Source organism: Nannospalax galili, unplaced genomic scaffold, assembly GCF_000622305.1.
Source record: "Nannospalax galili isolate Female #2095 unplaced genomic scaffold, S.galili_v1.0 scaffold600, whole genome shotgun sequence".
Taxonomy (NCBI): Eukaryota; Metazoa; Chordata; class Mammalia; order Rodentia; family Spalacidae; genus Nannospalax; species Nannospalax galili.
Genome location: NW_008348789.1, coordinates 860,720 through 881,711, shown reverse-complemented (window position 1 = coordinate 881,711; position 20,992 = coordinate 860,720). Strand labels below are relative to the sequence as shown.

Below are 20,992 nucleotides of genomic sequence, written 5' to 3'. Positions count from 1 at the left end.
AATCTTCTCACATTTTCTAATGCTTTATCTCCATTGAATTCTCTATTCAAGCTTTGAAAAGAGACTCTTTTCACATGTTTGCCTAACTTTTTCAAATACTTACTTTGGATTTTGCATCCTGCAATGATTCTGAAAGTAAGAATTTTGAATCATTAATACTTTAAAATTGTTTATATGTTTTCCAACTATTTGATTGATTTCCAGACAGTAAAATCAGTAGAGAAAACTGAATTCAGAATCCTTGTAGATCAGAGATGCCAATTCTCTGGTTCCATCAGCCCATAACAACCAAGGTTCCTAATTTATAAACTGGTAGGTGGCTCAACCAGTTCACCAAATACAATTGTGCACATGTCTTAAATCTGTGTTCATTGTCATCACACTGTCAGTTTTAGAAAGGCCACACAACGTACCACAGAAATAGACAAACAGTTAAAAATACAGCTTACACCTGCTCTCCTTGATTAGCCCAATATGGTTGTTATATATTTACTAGGACCTGAATATAGTGAATTATTATAGCAGTATGTATCTCATTGTCCTAATGTGGGAATAAAGTTAGTTACTTATGGGAAAGTGCTTAGAAGAACACAAAGAAAATAGAAAACACTATACAAATGATTGTTAAAGAGAATATTCTACTTCAACAATAAGAAATATTTAGAAATAGCTTCCTTCCCTTCATGTTGACACTCATGGTTTTCCTAAAAGTTTCATACATTGCTTTTTAAGTTATCTCTGTGGTAGAAATTAAAAATTGAATTTCTTCCTAGCAGTGAAGAAATGACCCCTTCTATCATTGCAGTGCAATGTGGGAGAGACCTTTTCCCTACAGAGGACAAAACTAATGCACAAACGCAGTTTAGCAGGCATCTTCAGTAGCACAAAGAACAAGCAAGAGTTGTTTCGTCTTTGATTGTAACGTCCATGGTATTTGTGAGGGAAAAACAGATTTTAGGGATTTTAGGGACAAAAATATCGATAATAGCAATAATTTGCTGAGGAAGAATTATTCCAGTTACTCAACTAGAGCATTATTAGTACTACTTGGTGAATGAGTACAGATCAGGAGAGAGTTTCAGGCCACATAGTCTTTGAGATCAGTTATCAACATATCAAGATTGAGATGTCCTTGAGATACTCAAGTGAAGTTACAGAAAAAGATAATGGTTTGTGAAACATAAGACTCATAAATTGTATATAGGATGGAGTTAAAATATTAAAAAAGTTGATGATAAAAAGCAAAAGAATACATAGAAATAGATTATATGACCTAGGAAAAGGAGAGTGGGATAGAGCCTGAGACAGTGGCTCCTGATCATGATTTACATGCAAATTGTGGTTTAGTTTAACAAATCTTGCTGTATAGGTGAGAACTCAAAACAATTAGACTAATATAAATCATACATAATCCTGTGCTGTGACTTATTTTTTCAAATCACCACACATGCTACAAATACATAGTGGGGATCACTTACTTCATCTTGAGGATGTTAACAAGAGCAGGAGAGTGGTAGGTTCAAACATCAGGGTAATTGAACTTCTGGAATGGTGAAGTAGGGATAAGCAAAAGTGAACATATACCAGAAATTCTATTGAACAGAGAAATATAAATTAAGGTCATGGGAACCAGGTTTAGGACAGAAAAAATAATTTTCTAAGGTGTCACAAATTGCTGGAATTTAATGATTAGAGACAGCAATAAAGCCATATCAATTGATAATGGATAATAAAAATGAGTGAAGAATATGTAAATATATAACAAAAAGTAAATTCTGCTGTTTCCTCCTTGATAATAGGGTATGGAGAGTATTTCATGGCCAGATGAAATTACAATAAATGTGCCAGGTTGTATTTAAAACTTGGAGCATCTGTCAGAACCAAACATAAGTGGGGGATTTGCCTTTCCCTTATGAGTTTCTGCTTACCCAGGGCTAATAATAATATCCAATATTTCCTAGACCATCATGGAGGGAATTCATGTAGCAATGAATGCCTCATGTTTATGAAAGTTAAAGTATCCTGGGAACAAAAAGAGAGATGAAGGACAATACTTTGTTTGCAAAACTAATTATATGACAATAGGAGTGTAAGGAACTATGTCCACAGAAGGAATAACCAGGTAGAGTTATGATGAGTTCTGCCAGAGAGATTTTCTTCTAAATGATATCTGTGTGTGTGGTGGATCACTGAAGAATCTGAAGGCTGAAGACAGTGTGCCGTCCACACACTGTGTTGGGGTCTGGGAGAGGAGAAACTAAGAGCCACCCATGGCATTAGGAAAAGCAAAGCTGTACAGTGAGTCATGTGGCTTCGCTGTCCTCTATCATAATGTGAAAATACTTCAAGTATGAGGATGCTGAAAAAAATATCTTGGTAGAGAAAGGACTTACAATCAGGCATATCACAATTTGGTGTCTCACTTGCTTCTCGTCCAGGTTGGCTTGCAAATAGGAAGCCAAAATGGAGAGGTCCAGTTTGAATGTAGATTTTTCTACTAATTATTAAGATATAAAGTACATTTCTAATTTATAAAAGTAGACTAGGTAGTAAAGACACATAACTAAATTATAGTCAATTCCATTTACATTTGAAGTTTTCATTCAAGATTGGGTTCATTCAAAGAAAGACAAAGCTTACGATCCCTGAGGAAATTCCTATTGAGCTGTGGGAGATGAAGGGACAACGTGACGATGAGTCTGTTGAGGCTAAGGGCACTAATGTGGTAGGGCTTGAGGGCCAGTGAAGCACAGCCAACTCCTGTGTTACACATTGTCTTTGAACAGAACAAATTCACAACCCAATGAAGTAGTAAAATCAGTAAAGCAGAAATTTGTGGAGAGATCAGTTTAAATTAGAAGACACAGAATAGCAATTAATTATCTTTATGAATCTGTAGTTTTCAAGTACTGTTGAAGGTACATTTGACACTAATAATCATATGATATCCCTTTAAAATATTTTTTATAATTTTAAAAAATATTTTATTTTTCTGTGTATGCATGTATTGCCTGCATGTAGGTAAGTGCACCCATGTCATGCAATGCCCATGGAGGACAGAAGAGGTTGTCAGATCCCCAGGAACTAGAGTTAAGGACAGTTGTTGGCTGCCATGTGGGTACTGGGATTCAAACCCAGGTCTTCTGCAAGAACAACCAATGTTCTTACCCACTGAGCCATCTCTCCAGCCCCTTTTAAAAAATATTTTATTTAGGCTGGGTGTGGTGGCGCATGTCTTTAATCCAGCACTCAGTGAGTTCAAGGCCAGCCTGGTCTATGTAGTAAGTTCCAGGACAGCTGCCAGGGAGACCCTGTCTCAAAAAGACCAACATATATATATATATATATATATATATATACATATTTTATTATTATTTTTTAATTTTATACATATGAGCATATTGTCAGCATTTATGTAAGTGCACCCATGTTGCACAATGCCCACAGAGGTCAGAAGAACATATCAGATCCCCTGTAACTGTAGTTAAAGGTGGTTTTAAGCTGCTATATGGGTGCTGGGAACTGAACCTGGGTCCTAAGAAAGAGCAGCTAGTACTCTTAACTGCTGAGCCATCTCTCCAGCTCCTGATATCTCTTGTTTTGTCTCTGTCAGCCAATTATTCCTTTCTGGAGCGTGAGTCACAGTTAACTAAGTTTGACTTTGACTGAATTGCATTAACAAAAGAACATGGGCAAGACATTTAGATTAATGCTTAATATGGGTCCTGAAATGGTAATCCATGTGTTTCAGTTGGATGGTGAAGAGACACCATGAGGACTGCAGAGTGATTAATATAACCCTCTGATATTAGAGTTGATAGGTCACAGAGGAACTGATGAAAACAGAGATAGGAAATTATGATCTCAGCAGTTTGTCATATGATTTCTTCTGTCTCAACTGTTTTCTACTAGCTAATTATATAGACCCACTAACACACTGATTTAGCTGAGTTTCAGCCTAAATACAATAAACAGTGAATTGAATTGTGACCTTTCCATAAAGCATTGATGCTCCTTTGCTATCGTACTATGAAACTGTTTAGACATACATGCCACTGGGTTACAAGTCATCAGGTAGATTTCAATGGTAATGTTTTTCACATCTACTAACTGTTAAAGAGTAAATTTTTATGCTTTGAAGAATTATTTTTTTATTATTTTAATTTAATAGCCACATGATTAGAAGAAACATTTCATTACAGCTTTAGCATATTCAGTAACATACTCCAGTGCAAGGACACATGTCTTTCAAAAGTGGCTGTAAGTTTTTAGGTTCACAGTTGAATTAATACAGTTATACAATATCGAACGCAGTATAAACCCTGTAAGATTGAATGAGTTTTTACCCTTTAAAGAAGATCTCCATTTCATTTTAAAATATGCTGTTTCCTACATTTTTACTGCTATTAACACTTATATGTTTGCACATGTGTCTTTAATTTCTATGTATCTGATGATTACTAGTCACAGTCAGTTACACTCAGATCCTTAGTACCTGAGTATGGATATAAAGTCATCAGGTGACTATTTCACTGGTAATGTTTATCACCTCTACTATTTAACATGAAGTAAATTTTTATGCTTCCTCCTCAAATATGTCTTTATTTAAAAAAAATTGTTGATTCTTCTGTTTGTATATCATACAGAACACCCCACAAAATCTTATTCATCTATATACCCACTTCCCAAATGGCACCCTCCCATAGCCCCCCCCTCCCACATACTGGAGCCCACATACTCTTTAAAAGTTATTTTCTCCTGTTTGTAAACAATTCTCATCAACTTGGATATGAACATTATAATTTGTCATGATTCTTTAAAGGTGATTTCAACTAAATTTCACAAATATATTCACTTCTGAGTTTTCTGATTTTTTTCTTTCATATATTTTTAAAACTTAAGTAATTTATTTTTAAATATTTCCATCATCAATACCTGACAATTCTTAAAATATATTCAATATTTTAATGAAAAAGTTGATTTATCTTAGGAATGAAGAAGAGAAGTCTGTCGTTACTAAGAACATCTATTCACAGTCTATATAATGTGATAGGATAAAATTTACCTTGAATCCAATTTTGTTATGAAGGTCACCTTTCCATACACACTATACTATTATTAGTTAATTAAAAAATACTTGTAGGCTCATAATATTGTATTCTGAGGAAATAGTTTGCATAAAATAGTTAACAATCACCACGACCAGAGTTTCTTTATTATCGAGTCCTCCAATTTACAAGATATAGTAATAATACCAGTTTCAATTAATGTGACTTTTCATAACTCTATTGATAGTTTCTTTCTTTGATCTCCATACTTCGTAGTTTCCTATTGATTGTAGTTATTTTTGAATAAAAATGATAAACTAGAAAAAGCAGCATTTGCTTATATAAAATTAGATAGTTGGTCATAGATAATGCAGGATTATTACTGGAACAATGTCTAAAAACCACATAATCAAATGGAAATGTAATTATTTAATAGTGTATATAGGTGGTATCACCACTATTCTGGCATTTTTCTTTTGTTAATTTAACTTTGATATCATTCTCTACTGTTTTGAAAGTACAAAGATTTTTATTTTATTGTTACATAAACACTGAACCTAAGGTCCTGTCTTTAACAGTCAAGTGTGTGGTGCAGTGATGTTAACTTGTAGAGCACAGCTCTTATTTTTCATATCATGGCCCTCAGAGCCTGGGCCACTCTTTCAGAGACTATGGTAAAGTTGAATTTGGTGGCTTCTGATGCATCCCTGGAGCCACATCCCTCTTTATTCCAAAGGAAGGGCAATCTGCCAGGATTCATAATGTGATGCTTTATGGATTAGAGGAAAGGGTCTGAGAGCCAAGAGTTTGATGGACCTATACTCTCTGTAGGGATTCAGCCAATTTCCTGACTTTCTTCTGTTCTCTATTTTAACTAGCATATCAGTATATGAGTTCACATAAGTCACTTGTCATATATGGGAAACATTTATGCACAATTGAAAATTCAGCCTCCATGGGTTTTTCTTTTGAATTTTCAGTTTTAAAACATTATGTTTTAAAAATGAATATGTGATGAATTGTTTTCTTTTTATTAACTACTCATATAACTAAAGGGTATTTATAATGGTATTTTATAATTCATATAGTCTATTTTTACTATTTATTTTCTTAGTGTGTATTTTTATTGATTTTTTGTGCATTTCATATGATACATCTTAATCGTACTTGGAACTCTTCCTCCATCTACACTCCTTATTGTCCCCCCACCATATTTCATGCATTCTGTCATATATGTTAACACTTAATGAGTCAAGTTTGTATACCCAGATGTCCCTCAGTTCAAGTTCATCAATCAGAGTCTAGTCAGCCTATCTCGTCACTCCCTTGAAGATCAACTCTCCTTCACCCAGCAATAATCAGCTGCCAATAGTTCCCTGGCTAAGGTTTGGACATCTTGCTCATTTCCACAGTTCTATTCTGAGTCTACTGAATTTTCATGGGTGTTGTGAATGATGTCACCATTGCTATAAGTTCAGATGAGCAAATTGCCAGAGGCCTGATTTTATAATTTATATTTCTATGTAAATCATAGTGTCATAATTTTATTAAGTATGCAGACATTTGCATGCATATATTCATCTTTTTTTCCTCATTCATATTTTGTAGCTTTGTTATTTTTCTCAAAAAATAATGAGAGAAAATATATATTTTATAGCTCTGTCCTTGAGTGGCAATGGGTTCTGTTGCCCCCTGCAATTAGAATAATCAAAGTAAAGTCTTTCCAATGGAATGGTCACTGAGAGAATGGCTCATTAGCCTATAGCTCACAATTATTCTTTATAATATTAGAAATCACAGAGCATTATCTGTAAAACCTTACAGATTTGATCACTATAATTTCATGCATTTGCCTGCATACAATTTTCTCCTTTTCTAGAAATGGTGATTTCGTTGTTGTACTGTGTATGTTTGACAAATATGCAAGTATGTATTTGACTGACTTTGAAAATAAGTTCTTGTCACCCATTTTAATTCTCAATCACTGTTGTCCAGGTAGTCGCATTAAGGTGCTTCATATTTGTCAAAGTATTATGAGTAGACACAACATCAGTGTAATTGCACTGTACATCATAAACGATCCAGGTTTTCACTGCTGTGGATTACTTCAGAGCTTTGAATTCATCTGAATGACCTCAGCTTTATTGTGTTGAGATTTCAGAAATGATAAAATATCAAATCATTGGAAATAAATGTGTGAAACTTAAACAGTCTGGCATGTCCAATGCATAGTTTCATTGGCTTATCCTATGTTCTGCAGACTTTCTTACTAGATGCAATATTTTATTCAAAAATATTTGTCTTGAACATGAGCATCTTCTACCCTACTGAAATGTATGTCTGAAAGGTGAAGAACAGAAATTCTACTGCTCTATGAATTTGTGTTTTATGGACACTAAACGTTCAATATACAAGAATGGATGCCATGAAAGTGCTTTACTTCTAATTTATATCTCACTTTGGAAACATACATATTAATGGAATTGTATCAAGTCAATCATTTTTAGACGATGCTACCATTTTAATTCATCACAAATTTTCCAGTGCTCTTAAATAATAATTGAACTTTGGACATACTAATGCTAACAATTTTCCGAAAACAAGGCTCACATGCCATAGCTTATATTTATAAAGTACTCCAAAAAAATAACTATCTTAACATATATGTTATTGGCCTCATAAAATGTTCTTCTATAAAATGGAAAAATCATATCTCAGCATACTGTCTTGTAAAGAATGCCCTTTCATCTATAGTCTGAATTACCTGATGCATTTAGATTACCTTTCAGAGTTTAATATGCCCCATGAACCCTCCCCCCTGAGACACACACACACGCACACACACACACACAAGCACACATGTGCACACACACACAGCACATCACAAAATCTCAGTTCTAGAAATTCACTTTCACTGAAAATAATTCCTTCAGACTATATTATTTTCCTTAATAATCACTTTTAAAGTATTTTGGTTTTAACTTTTCAAATCAAAAGCATCCTATAAACTTACTCTTCAAGTTGAAGTTGTTGAAAAGATTGGTAAGCAAAAGTGAAAGTAAGAAAGTTCTTTGAGTTGGAGACCCATGTTTTCAGTCTCGTCTAAGCACTGTCTTGTTCTTTTTGTGATGCATCTGTACTGAACCATCACTGTGTGCTTATTGTCACAGGTAAAATTTTCTACATGTCATAGCCCCTTTTCAAACAGACTGTCACATAGACAGTCATTTCCCTGCCTGTTTTAGCTCAACTCATCCAATCAGTTCAAGACTTGTAGTGTAATATCAGGGTTTGGGGTTTTTTTTTTTCTCAATTATACAATGAGAGACACTGAATGTAGACAGTTTTACAAATTCATGATTCTGTTTGATATAAAACTGAAATAATAAGAGCAGGTACTCTGTTCTGTTCTCTCCGTTTGGAACTTGTCCCCGAGAAGTTCAGTATAACCGCCAGTAACTGTGTTCTATGACTTCTTGCCATGTTAAACAGAAATTTAAACAACTTGTACTTGCCTATACCTTAGGCATTCCTGAGTTGAATTGGGGTGTGATATATGAATTAAAAATGATATTTCCTATGAAGGAACTGGGTGACAAATGCCAGATTTTCCTGTTACACACTTCTGACTGAAAGAAAGCAGACTGTTCTTGAGCATCTGTGTCTACCCTATGGAGACACAATGAAAAACTATACAACCCATCACTGGACTTTTTTCTTTGATTTAGTTATCTTAATATCAGACCCTCTTTTTAGTTTCACAGACTTTTAGAGATAAATTTTTATGTATGAGACAGAATTGTATTTTGCAGTCCTCTGAAATGATCATATTGAGGTGACTGATTAACCATTGGAGACCAAAATATATTCAACTAAGATAATGTCCGCTAGAATAAAAAGGAGTGATCAAACAAATTTTACAAGAGAAAATGGTAAATATCTGGGCTAAGGAAATTACCAAGCTTTGGAGCCCAAATGACATCTAAAAATAATAGGGGATAAAAAAGAAATGAGTTTTCATGAGATTTGATTATGTTTATCCAAATTCCCTTGAAGCTAACTAATATTGTAATGTGATATACTGAATGAATATCATTATGCCATAAACATGCTGAATGTCTTCCTACCTTAATTTCTACTGATGCAACTAGAAATTCCAAAATAAACAATAGCCATGATAATTTAATTCATGGAAAAGCACTATTAAAAGACCACTAATATAATTTGAAATTGGAACCCTAACAACAAATTTAAACTTTGATTTTCGTGTTTGGTTTTGTGTCTGCATTTTGATTTTCCACCATTCACTTGCTTCCCTTCCACTGATTTGAGCAGAGTGTGATATAAGCTGCTAATATTGGTTTGAGGCAAGGCATACAAAAAGAATATGCACTCGCTTTCATTGCTTTTTTTTTACTTTTTGAAAATATACAAAATTATGACAAAGTTTATATTTACAATATTTCATGGCTTTGGGATATGTCACTTAGAGGAATTTTGTAGTGTTTCTGATTATCAGATTCTTAGTAATTTAAGTGCTCCACCTTGTGGTATAAATAATAATTTTACATTATTTTCAATTATAATGCTAAAAATAATTGGGGTATCTAAATTATTATCTTTCGGCTTAGAGAGATGGCTTTGCAGTTAAGAGTACTGATTCTCAGCACCTACTTGGCAGCTAACAATTATCTGTAACTCTATTTGGATCCAGCACCCTCTTCTGACATATGACAGCATTTTACCCATGGGCACACATATATGCATAAAAAATACACATAAAAATAAGTATAATAGAGCTGGAGAACTGACTCAGCAGTTAAGAGCACTGAATGCTCTTGCAGAAGACTGGAGTTCAATTTCCAGTACTCACATGGCAGCTACAAGCCGTCCTTGACTCCAGTTGAAGAGGACTCCAAAGCCCTCCTCTGACCACTGCAGCATTGCATGACACAGGTGCACTCACATAATACAGGCAATAAACTCATACACATAAAATAAAAATAATAAATAAAATATTTTAAAATAATTATAATAAAAATGTCTTAAATTATTGACTTTATTCAGAAATATTTAAAACTATTTTATAGAATTCCAAGTTAAAATAGTTTGAAGTCAGTTTCTAGTATTCTACATTTAACTCTGCTGCGAATTAGAATTTTGTGTGTGTATCGATCATCATTACAGAACATTTGTACTTAACTTGCCAATATTAAAGTTATAATTTTTCAATAAATAATTTTAACTCACTATGTATACCTAAATATAGATATTTATTTTGACCCTGACTTCACAATATATTTATCTATGTAGTTAGCTATTTATCTAGTCATTTTATCTGTATTTTGCATCCTATATTTGGTTTTGTTGGTATTAATTACTTTTATTGATATTGATTATGAATGCTCCTAATTTCATATTTAATATGAAATCCACTTTGATAAAATTAGTATATAAAATAGGTACTCAAAATAATTTTAATTTATCACTCTCTACTATTTATAATGTCCAATTGAAGTAAAAAATGGAAGCAACGTTTTTTCATCAAAATCTTTAACATGTCAGTAATTTCCCCTTTATACTACAGCATTCTAAATTTGATTTGCTTCTACTAGACTATATTTTCCTACAGGATAATCTCACTATGTGTCTTACTGACCTCACCGCCTATGCAAATTATATATGCTTATCAGGTATCTTCCATCTGAAAGTTCCGGAGTCCTCTCCTATTGGCTCAGCTATTGGAAGGATAAGAGCTGTGGATCCTGATTTTGGACAAAATGCAGAAATTGAATACAACATTGTCCCAGGAGATGGGGGAAATTTGTTTGACATTGTCACAGATGAAGACACACAAGAAGGAATCATCAAGCTTAAAAAGGTACTTGGACTAAATCTGGACAGTTGACAAATGGTAATTAAGAGAAAACAGCAGGAAAATGCTAATTCTTCTTCAATGAATTAAACTTAAATCATAAAATATTCAGTCACACAAATAGTACATTTATTTGACCTTACAGGATTTTATATTATACCTAACAGGCTTCTTAGTTTGATTACATGACCTTTCAACTTACTTAACAGCTTTCTTCAGCAATTTCGAATAGGATGTAGAGACAATCTCTCACCCTACTTTGCTTGAAATTTTACAAATTATGAGTATTCAGGAAATATAAGTATATATTTCACATTATAGGTGAGAATTGATGTTGTGATGGAGGAATACAGGTTCATATGGAAAAGCTTCAGTCGAAGAAACAAAAAAGGGATCAGTGTGGAGAAATGCAGTTGAGCCTTAGCATGTATTACTATGCATGCATTAATTGATTGCTTTCTGTTCGTGACTGTGGATATGATGTGACGATTTGCTTCAAATTTCTGCTGCTTTAACAATAATGAACTAAAACAGAATTTTGAGCCATGCAAATCTTTTCTCCCTTAAGTTTCTTTCTGTCACAGTATTTTATCACAGCATGGAATCAAATTTAATACATAAAATTGATGTCCTTAAGTGGAATTGTCATATAGCTCTTGTGTGGGTTAAGACATGCATTTATCCTATGTGTAGAGGTTTCATTGAAGATGTGCCACTTAGGATTAAGTGTCTCACAGATTCTTATCCTCTGATTTTAACCAGTTCTGTAATAGTCTTCTTCTGTTAGAAAAAGAAACTTATTTGATGAGGGGTGAAATGTACACTTGTGTATAAGTATGAGGATGCATATTTAAAATGAAGTAAGGAATTATGTTGGTCTATTGATGTGACAAAGGTAAGTTTTTCTCTAAGATCTCTGACCATTCCAACCATGTGTATTTAGCTGTGTTTACAGTACCACACATGCGCTCCCCCTCCCACTGAGCAGACCTTAATTCCAATTAGACAGATATTGATTATTCCCAAAATAAAGGGGTCACTGCTGCTCCAATAGCAATAGTTTATTGGGCCAGTCGTTGTTGCTTTTTAGGCTTTTGTAGGGCCATTTATTGGCAGCTTACATAGTTTCCTTTGATACCATGAAAGCTAGTCTTCAGTGAGGCTTCTATGTCAAATCCAGTTCCATTACTCAAAGTCCTGTGTGTGAAGTGCAACTGTCTTCAGCAATAGGGACTTAACTTCAAGTTCTGGGAGGCAATCAAGGGCTGTGCCAAAATCCTGTGTTATTTGGGGAGTCTCTTGGAGTACCCTAACCAACGACTGGAAGGGAGGTTTCTCCTGTCTGGCAATGTGCTTTTTGTTATATAGCCTTCAATTATACAGCATTTATTGTATGTAAGCTTTTCTTTGGAACTTTGAACTAATACATTTCCCTCTGGCTTTTCTTTTTATCTAGGTGTTATTTATTTTCCCTCTTACTCCCCGTGTAGAGAATTTTATAAATTTACTTTGATCACATTTTCTCCTTATTCCAAATCCTCTGAGATCTACCCAACCTTCCTACTCAGCTAACTTTGTGAGTTCACCCTGTCCATGGAATTCAACTCGTGTTGTTTAAATATTCTGTATGGAACCTGCTCAAGAGAAAGGTAGACCCACTGGGGGTTATATTTTTAAAGAAACCTGACTCTAGCTCTCCCAGAAACTATCAAATGCCACTCCTCAACTATGTATGGAATTTCCTGTTCCATCACCATGCTAGAATTCAGCAGGACCTGTGCATACTATCACAGTGGATGTAAGTTCATACATGCAACTGCTTTGCTCTCTGGAAAACAGATTCAATGTAGTCATCTACCACTTCTGGCCCTTACCATTTTTCGACCTTCTGTTCCATAAAGATCCTAGAGCCTTGGGCAGGGGGTGGTATGTTACATTTAGGACTGAGCATTCTCCCATCTCCTATTGTCCTGCTGTGGGTCTCTGTAATAATTGTCTTCTGCAAGAAGAAGCTTCTCTGATGAAGGTTGAGAGATTCAGTCATCTATGGTTATATCAATAAGTCCTTGAGAATCATTTTAACACTGCAACCATTTAGCAGAATATTGGTAGGACACTCTAGCATAGGACCTATGATGTATCTAGCCATAGGCCTCTGGCCCAGATAATGGTGTCAGGTATGGGGGTGTGGGTTCTATCTAGCAGAGAATGCCTTAAATACAATCAGAGGTTGGTTGGTTAGTCCCATAACATTCCTGTCACAGTTATATAGTGAGCATATCTTGATATCCCAGTAGTTGTCACTCCCAGGGTGCACAGCTGGATAAAACTGATTACTCTTCTCCTCTGTTAGTGTGCATTGTACCTTCTAGCACTGTGAAAATTAGCTAGTAGGAAGGATTGAAGTTTCCAGATCAAAGCATACCTGATTTCTACACGTGTTGTGCCTCAAATATGTATTGTCTTCAGCAAAAAGATTTTACCTCCTAGTTCTGGAGGGTAACCAAAACCAATGGCAATAGTATGCAATGTTTTGGGGAGTCTATGGGAACCCACTGACCAACAATTCAAAGAGTGGTAACCCATTCCTAGTTCTAGAGCTTTTATTTGCTAAAATGAGTTGTCTAGTTAGGGTATTGTCCCTCCATTATAGGGTGACTAAATTTCAACTCTTTTTATATATCCATTAGTAGGATTACATATTTACTTTTTTCAAAAGGCCTTATAATGGACTAATTTTTTTGTTAGAAGAAACTTATATAGGCAAGCTTAAAGTTTTGGAGAAAGTGTAGGCAACAGTGCATCTGTAACTGTCAAGGAGGAGAAGCTCCCTTAAAGGGAAGCTTGGTGCCCTGCACTGGGACATCAGAAAAATGTTTCTTCAGACTGAACACATAGAAAGTGATACAGCTGTGGTTCTGTGGGGCTGGGCTACATTTTGAACTGGCAACTGAATTTTTCAATGTCATTCACATGGTACTTGTTTTGAAAACAAAGAAGCGGGTTTGTGAGGGTCGTGGAGAGCAGCTGAGGCAAGGCATTGCATGGCCAGCCTGAAGTCTCTGCAGTAAGAATCTAAGAGTTCATTGTATGCAGCTATACAAGTTAAGTAATTGTCAACTTGGCAAAATCCAGAATCACCTGGGAAAGGTATCTCAATGAAACGTCTAATGTCTAGATTGAATTATAGAGTCTGAGGGTGATTATCTTGATTACATTAACAGTAGTAAGAAGACTGGCCAACTCTGAGTGGCACCAATTCTCAGGTAGAAAATTCAGGATTGTGTAAATGTGAAGAAACAGTTGATCATTGTTATGCATGAATCCATCTTATGTTCTCTCCTCTCTTGACTATAGGCATGATCATTTGTTTCAAGTTCCTGACACATTGACTTCATTTCAATGATGGATGTAATCTGGAATTCTGTACAAAAATAAATTCTTTCTTTCGTAAATTATCTTTAATCAAGATATTCTATTACAGAAACAGAGGTAAAACCAGGACACACAGGCAAAGTGGAAGAGCACAGTCAGCTGGAATATGTGCTGAATAGCTCATATTCATAGTTGTCAACCCGACACACCTGTGTAGAGGGAACCTCAAGTGAGATTCTTCCATTTTGAGTGAATTCATTCTGTTGGACTATCCTGTGGCCACATCTAGGGGGCATCTTCTTGATTATTGAGTGATGTGGAAAGGTCTAGCCCACTGTGGGCGGTGCCACCCTTGGGCAAATGTTCTTGTATTATATAAGAAAGCAGACTGAGCACAAAGCAGAAGAGCAAGCCAGTCTAGCAGCACTCCTCCATAGTCTGTGCTCCAGGTTCCTGCCCTGAGTTCCTGCTGTTTATATGGCTGTTAGCCATATAAGCCCTTTCCTCCCCAAGTTGGATTTGGATTTGGTCAGTGTGTTTTGTCATACCAATTGAAGGCTAACTAATATCGAATTTGAGAAAGAAGTGATTTCTCCAGCACGTGTGCTTTGATGTAACCCTTGATAGAGGCATGAGGGGGTGTATGAACATTAAAAAAATTGTTTTGTAAAACTTTCTAAAAACTTTATTTTGATTTTAAAGCTTTAAAAATATTTTTTTTGTTGAGATGAGTCTCATACAATGTATTTTGACTGCATTTAGACCCACTCCTCACTTTCCACCTCACTTTACTTCTTCCCCACCTCATGCCCTCTTTTAATTTTTGTCTTTTTTAAAAAGTCCTAATGAGTTAAATCTGTGTTTCCTAAATCCTCTTGGATGTGGGACGATCCATTGTAGTCTGGTCAACCTTCCATGTTTCATAACAGTAATGAAAACTCACTCTCTCTTAGTATCTATAAATTGTCAGTAGATACTCAGCCAGGGATGTGGCTTTCTGCCCACTTCCAAAATCCATGCTAGACACTTGTCAGGCTGGAGTTTGCTCAGGTGTTCTGCGTGCTGTTATAGTGCTGTGGGTTCATATATGAACCTAACCTGCGATGGCCACATAACACAATTTCCTTGTATTCATCTACCAGGTCTGGCTCTTTCAATCATTCTGCCCCTCTTCTGCCACGATCCCTGTGCATTGGAAAGAGAGGGTGTGATACAGGAGTCCTCTGCACTCTGCAGGCTTTTATTCTCTGTACTTTGACCAGTGGGTCTCTTTGTTAATTGCCATTTGCTGCAAGAAGGACCTTTTCTGGTGAAAGTTGAGAGCTGCACTATACTCTGGATATTATAATAAGTCATTACAAGTCAGTTTAATAATAAGTCTATTAAAAGCAGAATATAATAGTAAGATCTCCCCCATGACCCATGATATGTCTAGCCCCAGGTTCATGTCCCTGATAACAATATCAAGTATGGACTCTGTCATGTGAAGCCAATCTTAAACCTCATTAGAAGGGAGTTAGTTATTTATATAACATTTGTGCTATTATTACTACAGGGGGTATATTGTGCAGAATCAGTTGTTATTATAGCTCATGGGATTTGCAGCTGGGTAAGGTTGATGATCACCTTTCTCTATCAGTAACATACATAGCACCTTTTTTTTTTTTTCGGTCTTTTTAAGACAGGGTCTCCCTGTAGCCCCAGCTGTCCTGGAACTCACTATGTAGACCAATCTGGCCTTGAACTCACAAAGATCCATATAGCACCTTTTAATGCAATGAAAGCTAGCCATGAGAGATGTAGCTCTGAGATCAGTGCTAGCTTTAATTTTCCATGTTTGTTCTGTGACTCATGTATGTAGTATCTTCAACAATAGAATCTTGCTGTGCTGGTATGGTGGGTGAGCAAGTGCAATGTCAATAGCTAGCATTGTTTGAGGGTCTAAAGTATCTGGTCAACACCTCCCAAGAGGGATAAAATTCCTGGTTTGAGGCTTTTCATTAGCTGCTCTGTAGTGTCTATAAGGGCCACTGTTAGGCTACATTTTAATATTTTTAAATTGTAAATGTGTTTATTGAAAACAGCTTTTGTGACAGGTTTCCATATGATGCTCTCAGAAGGCCTTTGGTGTTAGCTATTCTTCCTCTTACTCCCACTTCTGCCCCACCTTGCCATTCCCTAACTCTTAAACCCGTATTTTCCATTATTTTCCTTTCCTAACTATAATCACTGCTTTCTGTCTCCCCTCCAATGAACTACCCCCCAGAGTCCCTTGTAGTTTTCTAATCACTGATGAGGTTCGTTTGAAATACACATAGTTAAAGATTCAAAGCTGCCATCAACTTATGACAGAGAACATGCAAAGTTTGTTTTTCTGGGTCTGGGTTACCTTGCTTAGGATGATTGGTTCCAGTTCCATCCATTTACCTACAATTTTAAAATTCTGTTTTTCTTTCTTTTATTACTTCAAACAACGTCAGTTTGGAACTTTATTTACACACAAAATTATTGTCATTATTTTTACATTTTTCATAATGGATATGGAACATAGAGTCTTGTACAACCTAGGAAAATGCTTTATCCCTGAACTATATACTAAATCCTGTTTCTCCTTTTTCACCACATTTTTTGACAGTATACATTTTTATTGAATTTTTGTGCATTTCATTTTTGCAAATTTCATACAATATATTTGATCATATTTAAACCCCATTCCATAACTGCACCCCTCTTATAAGCCCCCACCCTTTCCAGATTTCTTATACTTTGTTGTATATATTAAGGCTTAGTAAGTCAAGTTTGTATCTCAACTGTCCCTTGGTGTGTGTCCATCCACTGAGTCTGGGTTAACCTATCTAGCATCATACTCTTAAAAAAAATGGGATCTCCCTCTCCCAGACGTATTGGTTGTCAGTAGTTCCTCACCTAAGATTCAGGATTCTTATCCACTCCACTTTCCCACTTTTATGCAGGTATTTTGTCTGATTTGAGCTTGCATGGTCTTGTGAATGCTGTCACCATTACTGTGAGTTCAAAAGAGTAACTTTGCAGTTGTCTGAAAAACTGTTTCCCTGTGGTTATCCACTACCTCTGGGTTTTACGGTCTTTCTGTTCCCTCTTCTTCAATGGTCCTATAAGCATACTATTTTGCTAAAAGTATACTGTTCAGGAAAAGCACTCTGCAGTATCTTATTACATTTTTCATAACAATTGAACAATATAACATTTTGTAATTTTACCATACTTTCATTTCCCATCTGTCAGTAGATGGACATCTAGGTTGCTTCCATGTCCTGGCTATTGTGAATAGGATATCAATGAACATGGGTGAGCAGCTATCACTGTAGTAATACAGAGTCCTTTGGATATATGCCTAAGAGTGGTATGGGTGGATCATGGAGGAGATCTATTTTTACCTTTGAGGATATCCATAATGACTGCAACCAGCCATGAACAAATCCCCCCCTCTGCCCACATCCTTGACAGAATTCAAATTTCTGTTTTTTGACTCTCAGCAGTTCTGACTGGGGTAAGATGACAAGTAGACATAAATGATCTTGGAATAAATCTAACCAAGAAAACAAAAAAAATTGTATAATAAAAACTGTAAGACTGTGAAGAAAGAAACTGAAGAAGATACCAGTAGGAAGAAATACCTCCCATGCTCATGGATCAGTACTATTAATACTGTGAAAATGGCCATCTTACCTAAAGCAATCTGTAATTCACTGAAATACCCTTTAAACTCCAACACAATTTTTCACAGAAATTGAAATAAACCCAAACTTCATATGGAAGTATAAAACCCCGGGACGGCCAAAACAATCCTGAATAATAAAGAAATGCTGGAGGAATCACCATCCCTGGTTTCAAATTTTACTATAGAACTATAATTAAATACATCATGATACTTGCATAAGAGTAAGCATATTGAGCAATAGAATATAATTAAATAACTAGATTTAAATCCACACATGTATAGTTACCTGATTTTTGACAAAGAGGTAAAAAACACACACTGGACAAAAGACAGTATGTTAAACAAATGGTCTTGGACAATCTGGACAGCTACATGTAGAAGAACGAAACTAGACCCCTATCCCTAACCCTGCACAAATTTGAACTCCAAATTGATGAAAGACCTCAACATAATATCTAATAAATAAATTAAATCTGATAGAGGAGATAGTAGGGAATAATCTGGAACTTATAGACACAGGAAAGGATTTTTTGAGCAAGGCCCCAAGAGTGCAGACATTAAGACCAATGATTGACAAAAGGGAACTTATGAAATTAAAAAGCATCTGTGTAGCAAAGGACACAATCATCCAAGTGAAAAGGAAGCATATAGAATGAAAAAAAATATTTAACAGCTATATACGTGACAAAGGGTTAGTATCTAGAGTATACAAACAACTAAAAAAAAGTATACCTGCTAAATGTTTTTCTCATTCCGTAGTTGCCCTCTTCTTCACTTTTTATTTGCACATCATAAATAATCAGCATATATGTCAATCTGAGAACTGTTTACTATTCTATTTATTTTTAACATTTTTAAAAGAGATTGATCTGATGCAATGGTGTACACCTTTAATCCTAGTGCTCAGGAGTCAGAGGCCAGATCTCTGTGAGTTCTAGGCCAATCTGCTCTACATGGAGAGTTCCAAGTCAACAAGGCTATAAAATACCATGCCTCAGGGCTGGAGAGATTCTTTCTTAAAAAATACACAAACACAGGGCTGGAGAGATGGCTCAGCAGTTAAGAGCATTGACTGCTCTTGCAGAGGAGCCGGTTCGATTCCCAGCACCCACATGTTGGCTACAAACCGTCCTTAACATCAGTTCCAGGGGAATCCGAAGCCCTCGTCTGACCTCCGCGGCATTGCAAGAGAGATTTAAAACGTTTCTTCTTGTAATAGATGAAACATTGTTCATTTTACAGACAATGAAATCGTTATCTACATAGAATTCAGTATCTATAAATTTTACTCCAACATTCAGTGAGCATGTGGGCATTTGTGGAGCAGTCACCATGACTTAGACGACCTCTAGAAGTTGAAACTGAAATCGCCATATTCTTTGTTTTCAAAGCTCCCTGCATTCAATTGGGGAAGGCCTTGATAAATTCAAATTCTCTGGATATAAATCACCATAAAGACAGGATAAGCATGGGGAGGGCAGACTCCTAGAGAGAAGTGGTCAGAGAAGAGACTTCAGTCTGAAGAAAGAAAGAGACAAATGATATGATTTCTGGATGATGCCTGTTAATATTCAGCACCCAAAGCACAGAGAAAGGGGGTAGGTGGATCCTCAGTGCAGTGAGGACAGGATGCCCGGTGATAATCAGGCAGAAGCGTAGGAGCAAAGCCTAGGAGCAGGCTAGAACTCTGAATTTGATCATGTCCCTGTTATGATATGGTGAGTTTAGATCTAAATCACCTTCACGCTTCTAGAGCCAAGTTATTCTGGCTGTTCTGAGGAAAATCGTGACTAAGGAGTGAAAACAGAAATATCTCAGGGATGAGACCGAATACATATTCCACAAACCTTCTGCAAACTTGGAGCATGGCATGAGGAGACTGAGAACTGATGAGTCTCCTTAAACTTAAAAGAACAAAGTATATATTTGTCAAAATTCTGATCATCTGGTAATTATATCATATAGTTGAGTAATTATAAAGATTATACCTAAAAATCTAAATTTGTAACAGATTTTTAACACAATTTAGAAAGTATTGTTTTCTCATTGCTTATGTAGTACTGTGTATAATCTTTTTGTCTAAATCTATATACCCACAGATGTATATTCTTGATTGAAAATCTGGGGTTGGAGAGATAGCTCAGCAGTTAAGAGCAATGCCTGCTCTTGCAGAGGACCTTGGTTCAATTCCCAGTACCTACATGGCAACTAACAACTGTCTGTAATTCCAGTTCCAGGGGAATCCATCACCCACTTCTGGCTTTTGCCAGCATTGCACCAATGGGTGTTCTTACATATATGCAGGCAATTTACTCATACACATACAATAAAAGTAATTAATAAAATATTTTAAAATGTTGGTGTCATTTCTTACAAATAAATAATTAGAAAACATCCAGGTGAAATAAAAATCACGAAAAGTTTTAAATTAATTTAAACAGCTCTAGTTCTTTGGGGGTCAAAGATTGTCTGCTAATACTTTTCATGCTCATAACCAAGAGAGTCTCAGAATATATTGCTTTAAACTTAATGATTAGTAGATCTTGAATCATAGTATAGAGCAAAACAAGTATTTATATAAATACCAACAGCAGTATTTGGATTCAATTAAGACATACAATTGTTTTGAATGTTCGCCCTCCACTATCTTAGCATGAAATTGCAATGTAAGAGTTTTGCTGCAAAATGAAATTTATAGAAGAATAACATTTTAAGTACACTGAAGGCATTTAGAATATCCACATATATATATATATATATAATTGGCAAATGAGTGTGTAATACTTTCTTTAAAAGTTATTTTAATTTTTGAACTAAAAGGATTTTCACTGCAGTAAAGAAATAATGCAATACAGGGTGCAGGATAGTCTCTGACTACACAATTTTTCTCTTTTAAAAACGTATTCAAAACATTAACATTTTAATGTTGTGAAGTACATATTTTCAGTATTGGTTTTTCTTTAAAATCTTTTACTTGCTTGCTACTTTTTTTTC

The 20,992-nt window shown here is 35.5% G+C and overlaps 1 protein-coding gene across 2 annotated transcripts in view; it reads left to right on the top strand.

The window, feature by feature from the left end:
• Cdh12 (cadherin 12) overlaps positions 1–20,992 on the top strand; it is a 1,253,457-nt gene that overhangs the window by 1,146,415 nt on the left and 86,050 nt on the right. For both annotated transcript variants that reach the window (XM_008846023.1, XM_008846025.1), the window contains one exon: positions 10,742–10,929. In XM_008846023.1, the coding sequence (XP_008844245.1) occupies positions 10,742–10,929 (188 nt within the window). The remainder of the gene's footprint in view (positions 1–10,741; positions 10,930–20,992) is intronic.